Below are 17,283 nucleotides of genomic sequence, written 5' to 3' on the forward strand. Positions count from 1 at the left end.
TCAATACCTTATGTCTTCATAAACCTCCATATAGAAAACTTTTATCAATAGATCATATTAGATATCAAGAGTTCATTAGTAAATTGTATTTTAAATAGTTATATCTCCATAGACAAAAAAGCTGTTGTGATCAATAACTGGTAAAAGACATATTTCCCTATCTGCAACATTCCCCAAACCCTTTCACTATTCAATTATCATTACAAAATAGAGCACAAAAAATAAAAATCTATTGAGGTGAACCAATAAAAAATCAATACTTTCTAATAACATCTGAAAAGTGACTACACACCATCAACTTTATTGTAAGTAATCGAATTTTAAGATCTGGTCGATTCATAAACATGTATATATAATGCCTTTCTGACAAATATGTAGGCTAATGGATGACAACTGGTAATAGTCTTATAAAAACTCTGGTAAATCTATTTTGTCATCCTGAATTTAGTTGTCAGAAACACAATTCTTTGGATCTATAGCTTACCAAATGTACATTTGACAATTATATATAGTCAGTTCAAAAGATGTGTTATTCACTACCTAATCATAAACAGTTGTCAAACAGGTTCATTACCATGACAATTTTCTAATCTTCTTTGTGTAGAGATTTTAAAAGAGAGAGAGAGAAATGGGGTTTAACGTCCACTCGACACAAACTAGGTCATTTCGGGACTAACATATGGTTTTAATTTTATTTCAATAATTCGCTTGCGCATAGGGGTCTTTAGCAGTGGGAGAAAACCGGAGGACCCGGAGAAAACCCACTAGGTTGGACAGGCAACCCTACTCCTTGTCACGTACAACAGGGAATTTGAAACCACGCCAGTCTACTCAATGACAGACTTTATGATACAGCGCGCGCACGCTAACCATTCAGCCATCTAACCCCCCAGATTTTAAAAGATATGGAAATTCATGGAGTTAACATAATAATGACCTCCTTGATAAATTATTCCCTTCATTTCAAAGTCACATCATTCAAAGTTGAATCATTCAAATCTGCAGGTCATTTTCGTGTTTTGATTCTGCATAATTACATTCTATTAATTGTATCAAGTTAGATTTGTATACATTTTTAAAATGTCAACTATATCAAGCTCAGTTATCAACAAAATCAACAATAAAAAGTCATTGAAACATCCAATGTTTCTGAATTGAGAAACAAATTAATAAAACATGTCCAAGAAAATCATATGATCTTGTAAACATGTAAGTGTAAACGCCTATCTTAACAATTTCACTCAACATTTTTGTATTTCCTTTACATTATAGTTTTCATATATTTTTTTAATTTCCACTTTGTTTCCCCATATTTTTTTTTAAATTCTTAAACATATTCATAAATCTGGATTCTTTAAGACAATTTATGTATATTGAATTTTTTAAAACCATGCATTTAACTTTTTAAATGCCTCATTGATTTATACCGGATAATCTCATGTTAATTCACAATATAGCTTCTCTATATGGTCCTTTAGTGGGTTGTTCTGTGAAAGCATAGTCACCGCCCAATCTAGCTGTCTTTATTATCATGTTATCTTTGTACATAGTTCACTATACCCACCCTTATGGCTTCCCACCCCCTTTGATGGTTTCCAAATGATTATCTCTGATTGTATATAGATGTTTGTCTTTGTTCCATATTTTGTATATATATCCTCATTGCACTATGATGGCGGAAAGCCAACAACATCCCTCTTCCAAAACCAGGTAAAGAGAGAACAAAGGCAGAGTCCTATCGACCATTAAGTTTGACATCCACACTGTACAAAACCTTGGAAACAATGGTTAACATACGACTACAGTTCTATCTAGAGAGCAACCGACTCATCGACGAAAATCAAAGCGGGTTCAGGAAAGGGCGTTCAACAACGGAAATGAAATGAAATGAAATGGGGTTTAACGTCCTACTGTTTTGCTCCGAACTGGGCTAATGAAGACGGGCATACGCCATACAGTGTGCTATGAGGGAAATTTTGCCCGGACAGCGGCACTACGGCCTACTCTTATATCGAATTCCAACTGTCAAGGGATCTTTTTTGTGCACGCCAATGTGTACACGGGACCTCGGTTTTTCGTGTCATCCGAATGACTAGACAGCTGTCCTTGTCAGGCCCTCCGTCCTGCATCACTGACAAGGGGGTATCACGCGCCAAAATCTGGATGAACTTTCTCGGCCAATGCAGGGATCGAACACCCGACCTCCAGGCTAGTGAGCCAGCGCCTTACCCACTTAGCCACCGTGATCCCCCAGGACGTATTGATATAACAGGCATAATGTTTCGGTGGATCAAAAGCTTTTTGAGCAATAGAAGGATACAGGTGAATGTTGGCGTAGGGCAAGGGACTGGGAGAGAGGCACTACTGCAGGAAGTCGGGGAGTTGCCCCTATCCCTAAGAAGAAAAGAACTAGCGACAAGGTACTGGGCTAAGATCTCGCAACTGGGCGAAAGATCCCCAACCTTTGTCAGTCTACAAAATACAAGATATGTGAGAGATCCTAGAAAGAAAAGCTTCGGCCAGGGTATCAGGGAAACAATCAAGGAACTGCGACTGGGGGAGCTCGTGATAAATGAACACGACCCCCCAGCGATCGCCCCTTGGACGCTCCCTATACCGCCGGTCAATCTAGATCTACTACAGTAAACCGACAAGAAAAACAACCCTACTGCTGCACGTGCTTTCTCTCTAGAACACCTGGAAGACAACTGGCCGTCTGATGACTGGGACCATGTGTACACGGAAAGCTCACGCAATCCTGAAAGGAGCACCAGCTCGTTTGGAATATACCTGTCAAACGGGGAACAGGGAATAAGCAGGAAACTGCCCAATAACTGTTCGGTGTACACTGCAGAGCTTGTGACTATTCGTGACGCTATATCATGGATTTCCCATCAAAAGACTAGTAAGTTCGTCATTCCAAGCGACTCTCTGAGCAGTCTGATTTCAATCCAAAATGACAAATCGGACTGAAGACCAGAAGTCATTTTGGAAATCAGGCAGCTGTACCAGAGGGTTTTAGAGAAGGGAATCAAAGTAGAACTTGTGTGGATTCCATCACATGTCAACATTAGAGGAAACGAGGAGGCAGATCGACTCGCCAATGAAGGTCTCAAGGACACAGCACCACTCCGCACCATAGACTAAAGCACCACGGAAATCTATAGTATGGTCAAAAGACAGGTCAATTCAATCTGGGAATTAAATCTCGTTGAACTTGACACATACAGATCTACACAAAGACAACACTCAATCACCCTAGAAGAGATATTTGTAGACTTATATCAAAGCTAAGGGTGAAAGAGCGGCTGCGAGACTACAAACACCAAGTCATCATCTGTGAGTGCGGAGAAGAATATACCACCAACCATGTCCTGGTAGACTGCGAGGTATACGAGGAGGAGAGAAGGGAACTAGTGAGAACAATGGAGACCAACAACATACCATTCAAAACTAAGAACCTACTCTTCCCGAGACCAGATCTGAAACGGCAAATCATCAAACAAATCCACGCCCTAATGGACACAGTTGGACTAAGTAGAATAGTGAAGTAAGAGGGGGTCACGGTTAGACGGGCCCAGCATCTAAACGCTAAACTACATAGGAGATTTATACCAAACTGGCAGGATAGTGGAGTAAGGGGGAGTCACGATCAGACGGACTCGGCATCTAAACACTATTCCACCAAAAACAGACACCAAACCTACAGAGTGGGATAGTGGAGTAAGGGGAGGTCACGATAAGACGGGCCTGGCACCTAAACACAAACCCCACAAAGATGACATCTACCAAACTAGCAGGATAGTGGAGTAAGGGTGAGTTACGGTCAGACGAACTCGGCACCTAAAAACTTTTCCGCAAATAAAACTGATACCAAACCCAGAGAGTAGGATAGTGGAGTAAGGCGAGGCCACGATAAGACGAGCCTGGCACCTAAACACTAACCTGAAACAATGACATCTACCGATCCAGAAGCAGGCGAGATCATCTACCAAACGATATGTTTTATATTAAATTAAGGGAAGAACTTCCCACTAAAACAAATCCTTGGCCTAAGGCCAAATGGAAAGATTGCAAAATCATATTTTAAAAAAACAGGAATCAGCTTCGGCTCTCCTATGTCTTGTCTGTGATATCACTTATGTGGAAGCAGACGTTAAACACCAAGAACGAACGAACGATGATGGTCATTCCTATGTCTTGTCTGCGATATCACTTATGTGGAAGCAGACGTTAAACACCAAGAATTAACTAACTATGATGGTCATTCTTTGCTTGACAAAGACGGGAGAACCCTCGTCGAAACGTCGCTGTATTTTAAGTAACTTGTATTCCATATAATTGTGTCATGTGTTATTCTCATTCAGTTACTAAATGCCACTTAAACAATTTGATCCTGTAAACATGTCAGTGTAAAACATGAAAATGACTGAAAACATTTTAAGTATTGTCATAAAAACTTTGCAAAATGGAACTGCAACATGACAGTGGAACAAAAAACATCCCTAAATTTTTGTGTCGCGGTCACATTATTTTCTTTTTACTATTTAATCTCACTCAGTTTAAATCATTTCTATAAGTCAAAGTACCTAGTAAAATATTATTTTGTGTGAATTTCAATTTCTGACAACATTCCATGTTTTTGAAGGTTGCTGAAGATGCATTATGTAAAAGCTAAATCTGGCTATTGCAGATCTTTTTTCGAGCTTTAAATGTTACATAAATTATTATATAAACATTTATTTACATGACAGGCTCATGATCAACTCTCTAGGCCATCAGATGACTGCGATATTAATTGGTAAGTAAAAATGCTCCATTCCAATGGTTAATGCTTAAGACTATGCTATTCTTGTCAAAACTTCATAACTTCACTCACAATAAAGTAATTTGACTGAAATTTTCACTCTATTCTTTTTCATTATCTATTTTTAAACTATTATAGCGAGAAGAGTCAGTTCTTTACATAAATCTTAATTATTGCATCTTTAACTGTTTTGTTTTCTCCATTAATTTTTATGGACAATCTTATTGCTTTTTCTGCTAGAAATCTTTTTAATATCACCAATGCTTCTTCAGTGTTGATTTTTCATCATATGATATATAATCCTTAAAATAACTCATAATCCAGGTCATTCACAGTAATGGATGGCATGATAAAAAGACAAATTTGACAACCAAATCATTACTGACCTAATTATCAGATCTATGAAATGTTGAGGCATTTATGAATAAATGACTGCCAGACACATCGATCTTGAATATCCAATCAAACTTGCTTATTGTTTATAACAACATAAACAATCACTTAAAATGAAACTGCCAAAAAAATGAAAAAATACATCTTTGCAAATTAAAGAGTTTATTTATAACGACTAAGCCATAAACAATTTTTCAATCAATACATTCTTTCCTAATAGCTTTTTGTCAATATGTAATTTCATTTGAGTGATGTCAACCCTAGAACCAATTAACATTGATTTTGGATCACTTTGATTTAATTTGTATGTGACTTGATTTTCTGTGCCGTCTATCAATGTCTATTATAGGCAAGGCAAGTTAAAGATTTTTTGAGGAACTGTTTCTGAGAAAAGGAAAAGAATCAATTTTACTAGTTGAAAGCCCATTCTTGTGAGAATTTAATAAAAAAAAAATAATTCAACACATGTAGAAAACTACAATTAATTACGAAGTAATGATATGACAAATGGCTTTTGAAGACTTGAAATATTTCTAGATTGAAAAGTAACAATCTCTTTTATTGATCTTAGATAATTATAAGGACATCTTGGAGTCCAGCAAAACATTCCCATAAAAAAGGGATTAAATAGGAGAGTTACGAACTACAAAGTATTCATAAACATGTTTAAAATTATAAATGTAAAGTAACTAACATGGAGGGGGTTTGTGAGGCACCTACTCTATACACCCACCAGAAGCAAAGTCCTTCATTCTAAAATCTCAAAGAGCATGCAAGCTTTAAAAAATTTATTATGAATGACATATATAGCTCTATAAAGGACAATTTGGGAATTCAATAGGGTTCTTCATTATGCCACAATGAACAATCTCACAATTTTTCTTTAAATCTCACTGAATACCTTGTCATGTATCACATTCATAAGATTTCACAAATTTATTGGCTTAAAGGAGATGGTCTACCAAATTCTACATTCTACTGTATATACATGTAAATAACGGTGACAGAATGAATTATTAAATATAAATGAGGCCTTCTTAGGTGCATTAATAGTCCAACTCTCAACAAACTTTTGGGGAAATCACAGGATGTCATTCTGCCTCGAGGTGAAGAATCTGATGTAGCCAACAAATTTTGTGAGTATTTTACTGATAAAATTAACAAAATCAGATCTGCACTAATACCAGAAACAGATGAAAATCAACAAGTCAACACTTTTCAAGGTAAACCATTCACATCATTCAAGGAAGTGACTGAAGATGAACTAAAGAAAATTATTTTATCTTCAAAACCAACGTCTTGTGTTTTAGACCCAATTCCAACCAGCTTTATGCTAAAAATATTGGATGTTTTATTACCTATCCTGACAGCCATCATTAATAACAGCTTAAACTCTGGTTTTGTGCCACAGCCATTCAAGCATGCTTTGATCAAGCCCTTACTTAAGAAACCATCTCTCGAGTCGGAAGTATTAAAAAATTATCGCCCTGTTTCGAACCTTCCATTTATCTCCAAAATCTTAGAAAAAGTTGTCAAAATACAACTGTTGGAACATATGCAAAATCACAGTTTAATGTACGAGTACCAGTCAGCTTACAGAAACAACCACAGTACCGAAACTGCTCTAAACCACGTTTTCAATACGATCCGAAGTGGAGTTGACCAAGGTTCCATCGCTATGCTCGTTTTGCTTGATCTATCTGCTGCCTTTGATACGCTGGATCATAGCAGAATACTCAACAGACTGGAATCCGAGTATGGTATCAATGGCCTTGTGTTAAACTGGTTTTCATCATATTTAATAGGTAGAACACAGGCAGTTATGGTTAACAGCTCCTTTTCTAACACAGTCGATCTTACATGTGGTGTACCACAGGGATCAGTATTGGGACCAATTATTTTCTGTATGTACACAAAGTCACTCAGCAATCTTCTCATTAAAAAGGATCTAAATCACCACTTTTATGCTGATGACTCTCAGATCATGGACTTTTTCCTCCCTGAACAAAATAGTCAACTATCTTGTTGTGAAAAAATTGAAACATGTGTGACAGATGTAAAAAGCTGGATGACAAACAATATGCTTAAACTAAATTCGGACAAAACAGAACTGTTATTGATCGCCCCTACACGCAGACTACATAAGAGCGACATAACCCATTTAAAAATTGAACAATCTTACATCAATCCATCAAAATACGTCAAAAACCTCGGTGTTATTATGGATACGAATTTGTCTATGGAAAACCACATCAGTTTTCTGTGTAAAACATGTCACTACCACCTTCGGAATATTGGCTCAATACGTCATTTTATAACATCAGATGCTGCAGCTACCCTCGTCCGATGTCTTATCCTCTCTCGCCTCGACTATTGCAACAGTGTGTTATCTGGGATTACCAATGAGCAAACAAAACGCCTCCAACGTATACAAAACTCAGCAGCCAGACTAGTCTCAAGAACCAAAGTCCGTGACCACATATCTCCAGTTTTATCCTCTCTTCATTGGCTTCGTATTAATGAACGTATAGAATTCAAATTGTTGTGCCTAACTTATCAAGCTGTTTATAAGACTGCACCTGTTTATCTTCAAGAACTTGTTAACGAACATTTACCAGTCAAAAACCTTCGATCTAGTAACACTTGTCAACTACAATTACCAACATACAATTTAAAAACTTTTGGAGCAAGAACATTTTCATATCAAGCTGCTTTCCATTGGAATAAACTCCCAACTTCCTTAAAACAGTGTCCGTCCCTAGCAAGTTTTAAATCATCACTGAAGACACATCTGTTCCGTCGCTATATGTAATGAGATGACACAGTATATTGTTCAGACTTTGCAGAATTGACTTGAGCGCTATGAGCATACTACACAGTGTGGAATAGCGCTATATAAATGTTATTATTATTATTATTATTATTATAACTGCTAGCTCTAAAATTAAAAATAGAAAAATTAAGGTTTCATCCTATGCCCCAATGAACAATCCTACCAAGTTTCAAAAATTTCCATTGAAATCTTAGACTTTTATTGTGTTCATAAGTCAAATTTAAACTCTTCAAAATCCTTTCGAAATTTACAATCTGCAATTTTTAAAAACTCAATACTGTTCTTCCTAAATCCTTTCAAACTTTACATTCTCAATTTTTTTTAAAAATTCAACATGGTTCTTCCTTATGTCCTAATGAACAAGTATGTTCTATTATTGTATAATATTATTGAGAGATAAATTTTCTGAACCTCGATAACTTTCACAGAACAATCTCATCTAGCTTTAAAAAGCACTTTCACGTTTTCTATAATGGAGAAGTAACTCTGCCATATTTGATTAAAAAAAATTCTTAATTTTGATAAAAATGAAATGAAATGGGGTTTAACGTCCTACTGTTTTGCTCAGATTGGGCTAATGAAGACAGGCATACGCCATACAGTATGTTATGAGGGAAATTTTACCCGGCCTACTCTTATATTGAATTCCAACTGTACACGGGCCTTATTTTTTCATCCCATCCGAACTGCTATACATTGTCCCTTGCCTGGCCACCGGTCCCGCACCATTGACAAGGAGGACGACGTCGGAAAATCCCGATGACCTCCAGGTAAGCGAGCCAACATTTTATACGACAAGGTTCCATACTTATATGACCCAATAACAACCCCCTGCGAATTTGATGAAAAAACAATTGTCTGAACTCTGATCCGTAGAGTGTTTAAAAGAAATTGTATTGGTTACATCATTGGCGGATGAAAATTATCAATTGCCAACTAAAAAAAATACGGATAGAATTGACGTCAACAGTTAATTTCTAACCGTAAAAAAAATTGACCAATTACTAAAAACATTGCCATATTGACAGATCTAGTAGTATTGATGACACATTCTCTAGTTAAGGGTAGCACTAACATCATCCTCGGTATCCCCAGTGGTCTCATTCCATTCTACTCTATACCCTGGGTTAATCCATAGGGTTTCCACGATTTAAAATTATCTGCCCTGACCTTGATTGTAGCTATAGTCTATGAACCAATCAAAAAACAGTTTACTGAATGATTTATGTAAATAATGTAGGCTATATATTTAAAATTCATTTATATTTAACTGTATTATCAAAATCTGTAGTATGTTTCGCTGATTTCAAATATGTAGACAACCTATATGTTCGACTGTTATTATTACTATTTGTTCTTTGTCTGAAATGTTTCATTCTGTTATGTTTATTATTTTTGAACTTATACTTGGCAATTTGATTCTCATTGATTCTCATCTAGAGTGCCGCGCTTCGACCTCTGGCTTGCAGTTGTGGTTTCGATCCCAGGTCTGAGCGTATGTGGCTTGGAGATAGGGGCGCCTTCTCAACCTCTTGGGTTTACTCGGGGTACTATGGTTTCCTCCCACAGGAAAGACCCCTGCGCATGCGCTAAGTTAAACACTAAGAACAACAACAACGTTCTCATTAAAACTCTTGAACATATATATATATATATATATATATATATATTATATAATAATTGTAATGGTTTCCTCCCACAGGAAAGACCCCTGCACATGCGCTAAGATAAACACTAAGAACAACAACAACGTTCTTATTAAAACTCTTGAACATATATATATATATATAATAATTATAATTTGTTGTTAATATATAGGCATTTAGTATAATTTGGACTTCTCTCATTTAGGCTACCTTCTGGCTAATTCCTAACCTTGTCTCTTGAAGTGGAGTCTTTGCGTTTACTTTACTCGATGACAGTTACTTCCCTTTGCCAACTTTCTTTGCAATTAGCGATTTATGGGATTAGTCAATAAAAATAGCACAATCATCAAGGGCAGATAACTTGAAAACGTGTCTCCTCCATAGATTAACCCAGGGGTTAGTGGAGTAGAACAGAATGAGACCACTGGGGATACCGAGGATGCACTAACATACATTAACATATTTGTCAACTGTCTGTTCTACTCAACTGCAATACAGCAATTCTGTATTATCCATTGTTTGTAATTGTTTAATCTGATACAGTACATTAATTGGTATTTGTCCTTTGTGGATTATTCACACATTGTAAAATACATGTTAACAACAACACACTGATTATATGTATGCTTAATCTTTACAGGTTTCAGAATTTAGTCATCATATATCTTTTTCCTCGATAAACATCTGTGCAAAAGAAAGAATTTATATCATAACCCTGAATGTGGCACTTACTGTCTGAACCATCGTAAATTTTAAACGGATTTCTTCGATAATAAACAAGCTACTTAACTTTGTTTATTATAAACTTACCTGTGTGTTTCAAATCAACTCCCATTCAATAAAATCATTGCACAACTAAATATCCCAACAAATAAAAAAACTTCACTCTTGACAAATTTGACTATTTACTTGTAATATCGACTGAGTGAAAGACAACAATGCTTTCATCACGTTTTGGGGGAAACCAATGCAGCTGTTGCGGGGGTGGTTTAATTTTGACAGATAGTTTGACAACCATGTGTTGCAATGAAAACAAAGCGCGATCATTACGATCGTTCGAGTTTGGGCAACGAAAAATATGAACTGTAGGAGATTTATATTGAAACCATTGATCGCCAGTCTATCAAATTTTATTCACAATGAAAATATCACTGATTGCACAGATATTTGTAAAAATAAAGTCATAATTTAACAAGGATCATGAAGCTCACCTCCGAAGTCTCTGAGTGTATTGTTAATTTGATAGCATTCTTTCGATCAAATAATAACCGTTTCAAATAATTATAACAAAATATTTCAAAAGGTAAAGTTGTAAAATATGCAGAGATTTTACTAGAATGTAAAAGACGGTACAAAATAAAAGAATACGGATAGTTATGTGTGTGAAACCTCAAACTCAATGCGGAGCCGAGGCTTATAGATTATTCTTAAACCAAACTTGAATTGTCGTAAAAGTACCGAAAACCGTTTCGATTTGCTATGCTGTCACCCCTTATACGAAATGATATCTCCCGAAGAGTGACGTAATCAGCTTCCATATTGGTATTTTTCTGTGTCAAAAGTTTGTGGGATTTCAATTTTTCAAGAGAGGACTTTTGTATTCGTTGAGATAATCAGTTGTGCAATGGATTTTATTTAATGGGAGTTGATTTCAAACACACAGGTAAGTTTATAATAACCAGTTAAGTAGTTTGTTCATAATCGATGAAATCCGTTTAAAATTTACAATGGTTCAGACAGTAGTTGATGTTGTCCATTTGCGGAATATAAAAGCATAAAAATGATACTCACCAAGTTCAGGTATGTCTTCTGGATGAATCTGCCTATCACTGACCCAAGATGCAGCCAGGGTCCATGGGGACCCTTTGAGTTTATAATCATAGTTCGGTTTATATTTCTTTATCATTTCTTTTATCGTTTCATCTTTATCTAATTCTGGTTTCTCAAACGGGGTAATATCTCTGTCATCATGTTTACTGGGTGCATGGTGATTCAGAATGTTGTAAACTATGATCAGTATGAAAAAAAGTGTTCCCAACACCATGATGCGAGTTTTCAACTTCATTTCTGATAATTATCAGACTCTTTTCTTCAACCAACAAATGGTGAAATTCCTTCATAATACTGATTAAATCTCTGTTGAGTGTGGGGTTCTGATCCTTTAAATTAAAAGCTAAGAATTACTCAATTATCATTTAAGCCTTCTTTTTCTCTTACAGCAACAATCAGGGGCCATAATTCAGGAAGTTAAGATCTGATATGTGCAAATATCGACAGAAAACAAGATCTTTGGGTTATAAACATGTATTTCAAGTTTCATCAAAATAAAATGAAAATTGTGACCTCTAGAGTGTCCACAAGCTAAAAACGTGTTTTTTCGTACAATCAGGGGCCATAATCCATGAGGTTATGGTACGATATATGCCAATATCGAAAGAAACCACGATTTTTGGGAGATAGACCTATATTTTAAGTTTTGTCAAAATCGAATAAAAATTGACCTGTAGAGTGTCTACAAACAAATTGTGGACGGATGTCCGAACGGACTGACAGGGGGAACGACAATATACCTCCATATGAAAATGTAGGCATATAAAAAACACATATATCTAGGTAACCAAGACTACCTAATTAGAGAGTAACGTAAATGAAGTGGGGTTTAACGTCCAACTATTCTGCACTAACCGAGCTAATGAAATGGGGTTTAACGTCCTACTGTTCTGCTCCGACTGGGTTAATTAAGACGGGCATATATGCCACCGAGCTAATGATATAAAAGCCAATGCCAAACAAATAGCTTGAACCCAAATAAAGTATTACTAATTATATAAATTAGTTATTTACCTATTTATAGATCAGTCAGTCAGCCAGGTCAGCACAGGTCTAAAGTGTGTGTGTATTCCCCAGACGTCACTTTTTAGGAGAGGTCACCTTTGACCTACTGCAATGAAAAAACAGCGGCTGCCAGCTAGAATATGCCCACATTTTGCAAGAAATGGATAGAGAACAAGTTAAAACAAAAAGCAATTTTTTGTGCAATCAAAGGCCATAATTCAGGAAGTTACGAATATTGACAGGAACTAAGATCTTTGGGTTATAGTGATATTTTTCAAGTTTCATCAAAATCAGATCAAAATTGTGACTTCTAGAGGGTCCATAACCTTAATATACCATATATTTACACTATTTGCAAACGAGAGGCAGCCATTTCGCCCGGCAGTTTTGGTCTAATTTTCATGAAATTCGAACTCAGCCGTCATTAGGGTGTAACGGTGAAATATACAAACGTTTTTTTCAATCGGATAAAAATTGTGACCTCTAGAGGGCCATAATTCAGGAAGTTACAATCTGATATGCGCTTATATCAAGAGGGACCAAGATCTTTGGGTTATAAACACGTATTTCAAGTTTCATCAGAATTGTATCAAAATTGTGGCCTCTAGAGGGTCCACAATCTTAAATTACCATATATACACTACATGTATTTGCGTATGAGGGCGGCCTCTTTGTCTGGCAGTTTTGATCCGATCTTCACGAAATTCAAACTCAACCATCATTTGGGTGTAACGGTGATATATTTAAACGGTTTTATTAAATCGGAAAAAAATTGTGACCTCTAGAGGGACCACAAGCTAAAACAAAAAGCGACCATAATTCAGGAAGTTATGTTCCTATATGCGCGAATATCGACAGGAACAAAGACCTTTGCGTTATAAATATGTATTTCAAGATTTTCATCAAAATCGGATCAAAATTGTGGCCTCTAGAGTGTCCACAAACCTTGATATACCATATATTTACACTATTTGTGTACTAGGGGCGGCCATTTTGTCCAGCAAATTTGGTCCGATTATTTCGAAATTCGAATTCAGCCATTATTAGGGTGTAACGGTAATATATTCAAATGTTTTTGAAATCAGATAAAAATTGTGAATACAAGCTAAAAATGTGATTTTTCTTACAATCAAGGGCCATAATTTAGGAAGTTATGATCCGTATGCACAAATTTTGAAAGGAACCCATATCTTTGGGTTATAAACATGTTTTTTAAGTTTCATAAAAATTGAATCAAAATTATGACCTAGGGGGTCCACGATATTCCACATCTTTACACTATTTGCGTACAAGGAGCAGCTATTTTGTCAGGCAGTTTTGGTCAGATTTTGACAAAATACAAAAGCTAGCGCCATTACAGTGTAACGGTGATATATTCAAACAGGTTTTTAAATCGAATAATAATGGTGACCTCTAGAGGAACCACAATCTAAAAGCGTGATTTTTCGTACAATCTGGGGCCATAATTCAGGAAACAATCCGATATGTGCAAATATCGAAAGGAACCAAGTTCTTTGGGTTATAAACATGCATTTCAAGTTTCATCAAAATCAGATGAAAATTGTGACCTCTAGTGTGTCCAGATTTTGACAAAATACAAAAGCTAGCGCCATTACAGTGTAATAATGGTGACCTCTAGAGGAACCACAATCTAAAAACGTGATTTTTCGTACAATCTGGGGCCATAATTCAGGAAGTTACAATCCGATATGTGCAAATATCGAAAGGAACCAAGTTCTTTGGGTTATAAACATGCATTTCAAGTTTCATCAAAATCAGATGAAAATTGTGACCTCTATAGTGTGTCCACAGGTTAAAAACGTGATTTTTCGTACAATCTGGGGCCATAATCCATGAAGTTTATTATGATACAATATATTTGGGAGATAGACTTATATTTGAAGTTTCGTCAAAATCAAGTAAAAATTGTGACCTGTAGGTAGAGTGTCCACAAACAAATTGTGGACAGCCATCCAGATGGACGGACAGGGGCGACGACAATATATGTCCACATGAAAATGTGGGCGTATAAAAATATTGTTTTTGAAGAGACAGTAGTGAGATATGTTTACATATGACACCTGACAACTGTATTTTTTCCACAAAAATATTGTCTTTTGTTAAAACAGTTTAAAGGTTTAATGCATCATTTTCATTTTCACTAATTATAAAAAAAATTCCTGCTTAATGCACACTAAAATATGTATTCAGACTGATTATTTAACATATAATCAAGAAAACAAAATCGAAATAATCTCCCACCTTGGATTTAATTGGTTTCAAAAAAAAGGCCTATCATTTCTGTACGTACGCAACAAAATATTGGTGGGCAACTGGCATAGATCGATAACTTTGTTAACATACTGAACAGATATTTGATAGACACTCCATTATTAGAGATTCATCTTTCACGATAAGGTATTATCAAGGGATTCCTATCTCTTTAAATGACATATCAAGACTTAAAGTATGTTTGATGTTCGATTGTGGGGGGCGGGGAAGGCAACATGAGTACAGTTTTTGGAATCATTTGCCCATTGAAAACTTATCCGTAATTTTATGATTTACAAAATAATTAAGTAATAATAATAATATAATAATAATAATGCTTTATTACACAACTGCATGGTATATACACGAGTATGGTAAATTAAAGCATACAATACAATAATAAACATCAAGAACATAGAATAAGGTTTACAGAGGTTTCTAAAAGTATATTAAATTATATTACTAATGCATGTAAAGTATATATTAGACCTTACATAACAAATAGTATTGCATGTCTGTTCTTAAACATTTCATATACGAATGTTGCAACATCTTGTATACATTTATCATTGTTCATTATATGCATTTTTAAATCATTCAAACTAGTTTTAAATGTGATGACTATAAATTCATCTAATGAAATAATACCTACAAATAAAATTGATTATGCAAACAATTTCATCCTTTTCATTGACAAGCAATGTACTTTTATGGTTGAATCACACGGCTGTCTATCAGGAGTTTTCCCCCTTTAATTAAAACGTTGGAAATTATAACGCACACGTTTATCGAGAATACTGCAGCCTAAGAAATACTACATGGTTACTTTTTTGAGAGTTATTATAATAATACATAGAAGTATTTGTAATTCCATTCTGGGTTATAGGATTATTATATCCTAAAATATGAAGAAGTACGTAGTGTAATGTGACACTGTAAATGTAATACAACGTTGCAAATTTCCTGTCATAGATACTATAGTATCATAAGTATGGTATAATTTTTCAACAAACTAAGACTGCAATTACAACACACTTTCGCCTTCGGTCGTCATTTAATAAAATGCTGCAAATTAATTATTTTAAATGTTAGCCATGTTGAGAAGTTATGCTTGTTACCTGCATTTGCCAAATTATCAACACCGAAGAATCAGAAAATCCAACTTAACTCGTGTCGTCTGCCATTTTACAACAATCCAAAACGAGGCCAATGGCTTTGATAACGAGGCGTTTGTACCTTTCACAACAAGCGAATATCATATTTGGTTTTGACACATGACATAAACTATGGAATTAATATTTGAGTTCATGGGAATGTCACAAAATTCTAGTCATGTCGGATGATGAAGTTTATAGCGTTCCTCCACTCCCACCTCGCTACCGTTTTAGGGATGTAATATGGGGGGATTCCGGACACGCGGATGACAGGTAAGATTTCTTTATCTATCTTAATTTTATCCTTTCTGCGCGTTGCAGGATTGGTTGGCACCGAGAAAATTACCTGGAATTATATCATCAAAACGCCTTGTGTTAGCAACAACTCTTTGATGCTACATTTTAAAATACATCGTGTACTTTGATGAGAACGAAATTCGCGTGAGTTTATATTGCTTGTTTCACGTTTTCAAACATTACAAAATGTTCACCATCTTCGCGCCAAATAAAAAAAGACCCACACGTTACTAATAATAGCATAATAGTATCTAATAAGTTGCAGATAATAATTTTATTGATCATTTTATTTAGAGGACGTCAGTTAATTGATAAGCCTATATATAATATTACCTTTTGGTTGCCGATTGTTTATATTTTTGTACCGTAGCGAGTACGTATGTTTTAAACAAATAGTTTAAATATGCGCAGTTCCGATAAGAAAAGTTAAGATAAGATAAGATGTTTATTGCATCAATATGATCTGCAAGCTTTTCAGATAAAATAAAACCAAGTAGGTACAATCCAACCCGTAAGACTGAATTGGAAGTCCCAAAAAAACGTTATAGGCAAAATAGTGTATTCAAGCAAAATAGTGTCATCAGCAAATGGACTGCTCCTCGTGTACAAAATACACGACAAACAGTGGTAACAGGTGTCCGGAGTCCGGAAGAGATGCTACTTGTATTTTAATAACAGAAGCTGGCTTTAGTATAGACCAAATATTTTTTTGTGTGCAATATTTGATTGTATAACAGGGGCAGATCCAGGAATTTTTGCAGGAGGGGTTTACCAGGTACCTGTTAAGAAATTTGACAGTTGACAATGTCACTCGGCAAACCTCAGCAGATTCCAGTACGCCTTTGAAGAGTGTTTTATCATACAAATATTTCAAAGTCTGAAGTTGTTTTTCTTTCAAATTTATCCGATTTTCTTGAAACAAGTAAAACTTTGCACCGAAAATTCTACACACGCTTTGAACGACGCAATTTTGATAACTTTTTTTTAAAACCGGCAAGTTCTCCTAATAAGTAAACCGGTGCCGCATAGCAATTGTACAGACGTAGT

The 17,283-nt window shown here is 35.5% G+C and overlaps 2 protein-coding genes across 2 annotated transcripts in view; one reads left to right on the forward strand and one right to left on the reverse strand.

Moving 5' to 3' along the window:
- The window catches only part of LOC126832513 (glycosaminoglycan xylosylkinase), a 67,711-nt gene extending 51,702 nt beyond the window's left edge, over positions 1 to 16,009 (reverse strand). The window contains exons 1-3 of the mRNA XM_050563324.1: positions 15,904 to 16,009; positions 12,524 to 12,620; positions 11,471 to 11,838 (exon numbers count right to left, since the gene is read on the reverse strand). Of these exons, the coding sequence (XP_050419281.1) occupies positions 11,471 to 11,744 (274 nt within the window). The 5' untranslated portion in view covers positions 11,745 to 11,838; positions 12,524 to 12,620; positions 15,904 to 16,009. The remainder of the gene's footprint in view (positions 1 to 11,470; positions 11,839 to 12,523; positions 12,621 to 15,903) is intronic.
- Positions 16,010 to 16,033: 24 nt separating this feature from the next.
- Positions 16,034 to 17,283, forward strand: part of LOC126832505 (potassium channel subfamily T member 2) — a 98,576-nt gene continuing 97,326 nt past the window's right edge. Inside the window, exon 1 of the mRNA XM_050563313.2 lies at positions 16,034 to 16,212. Within this exon, the coding sequence (XP_050419270.1) occupies positions 16,118 to 16,212 (95 nt within the window). The 5' untranslated portion in view covers positions 16,034 to 16,117. The remainder of the gene's footprint in view (positions 16,213 to 17,283) is intronic.

The sequence above is a fragment of the Patella vulgata genome, chromosome 1, assembly GCF_932274485.2.
Source record: "Patella vulgata chromosome 1, xgPatVulg1.2, whole genome shotgun sequence".
NCBI lineage: Eukaryota > Metazoa > Mollusca > Gastropoda > Patellidae > Patella > Patella vulgata.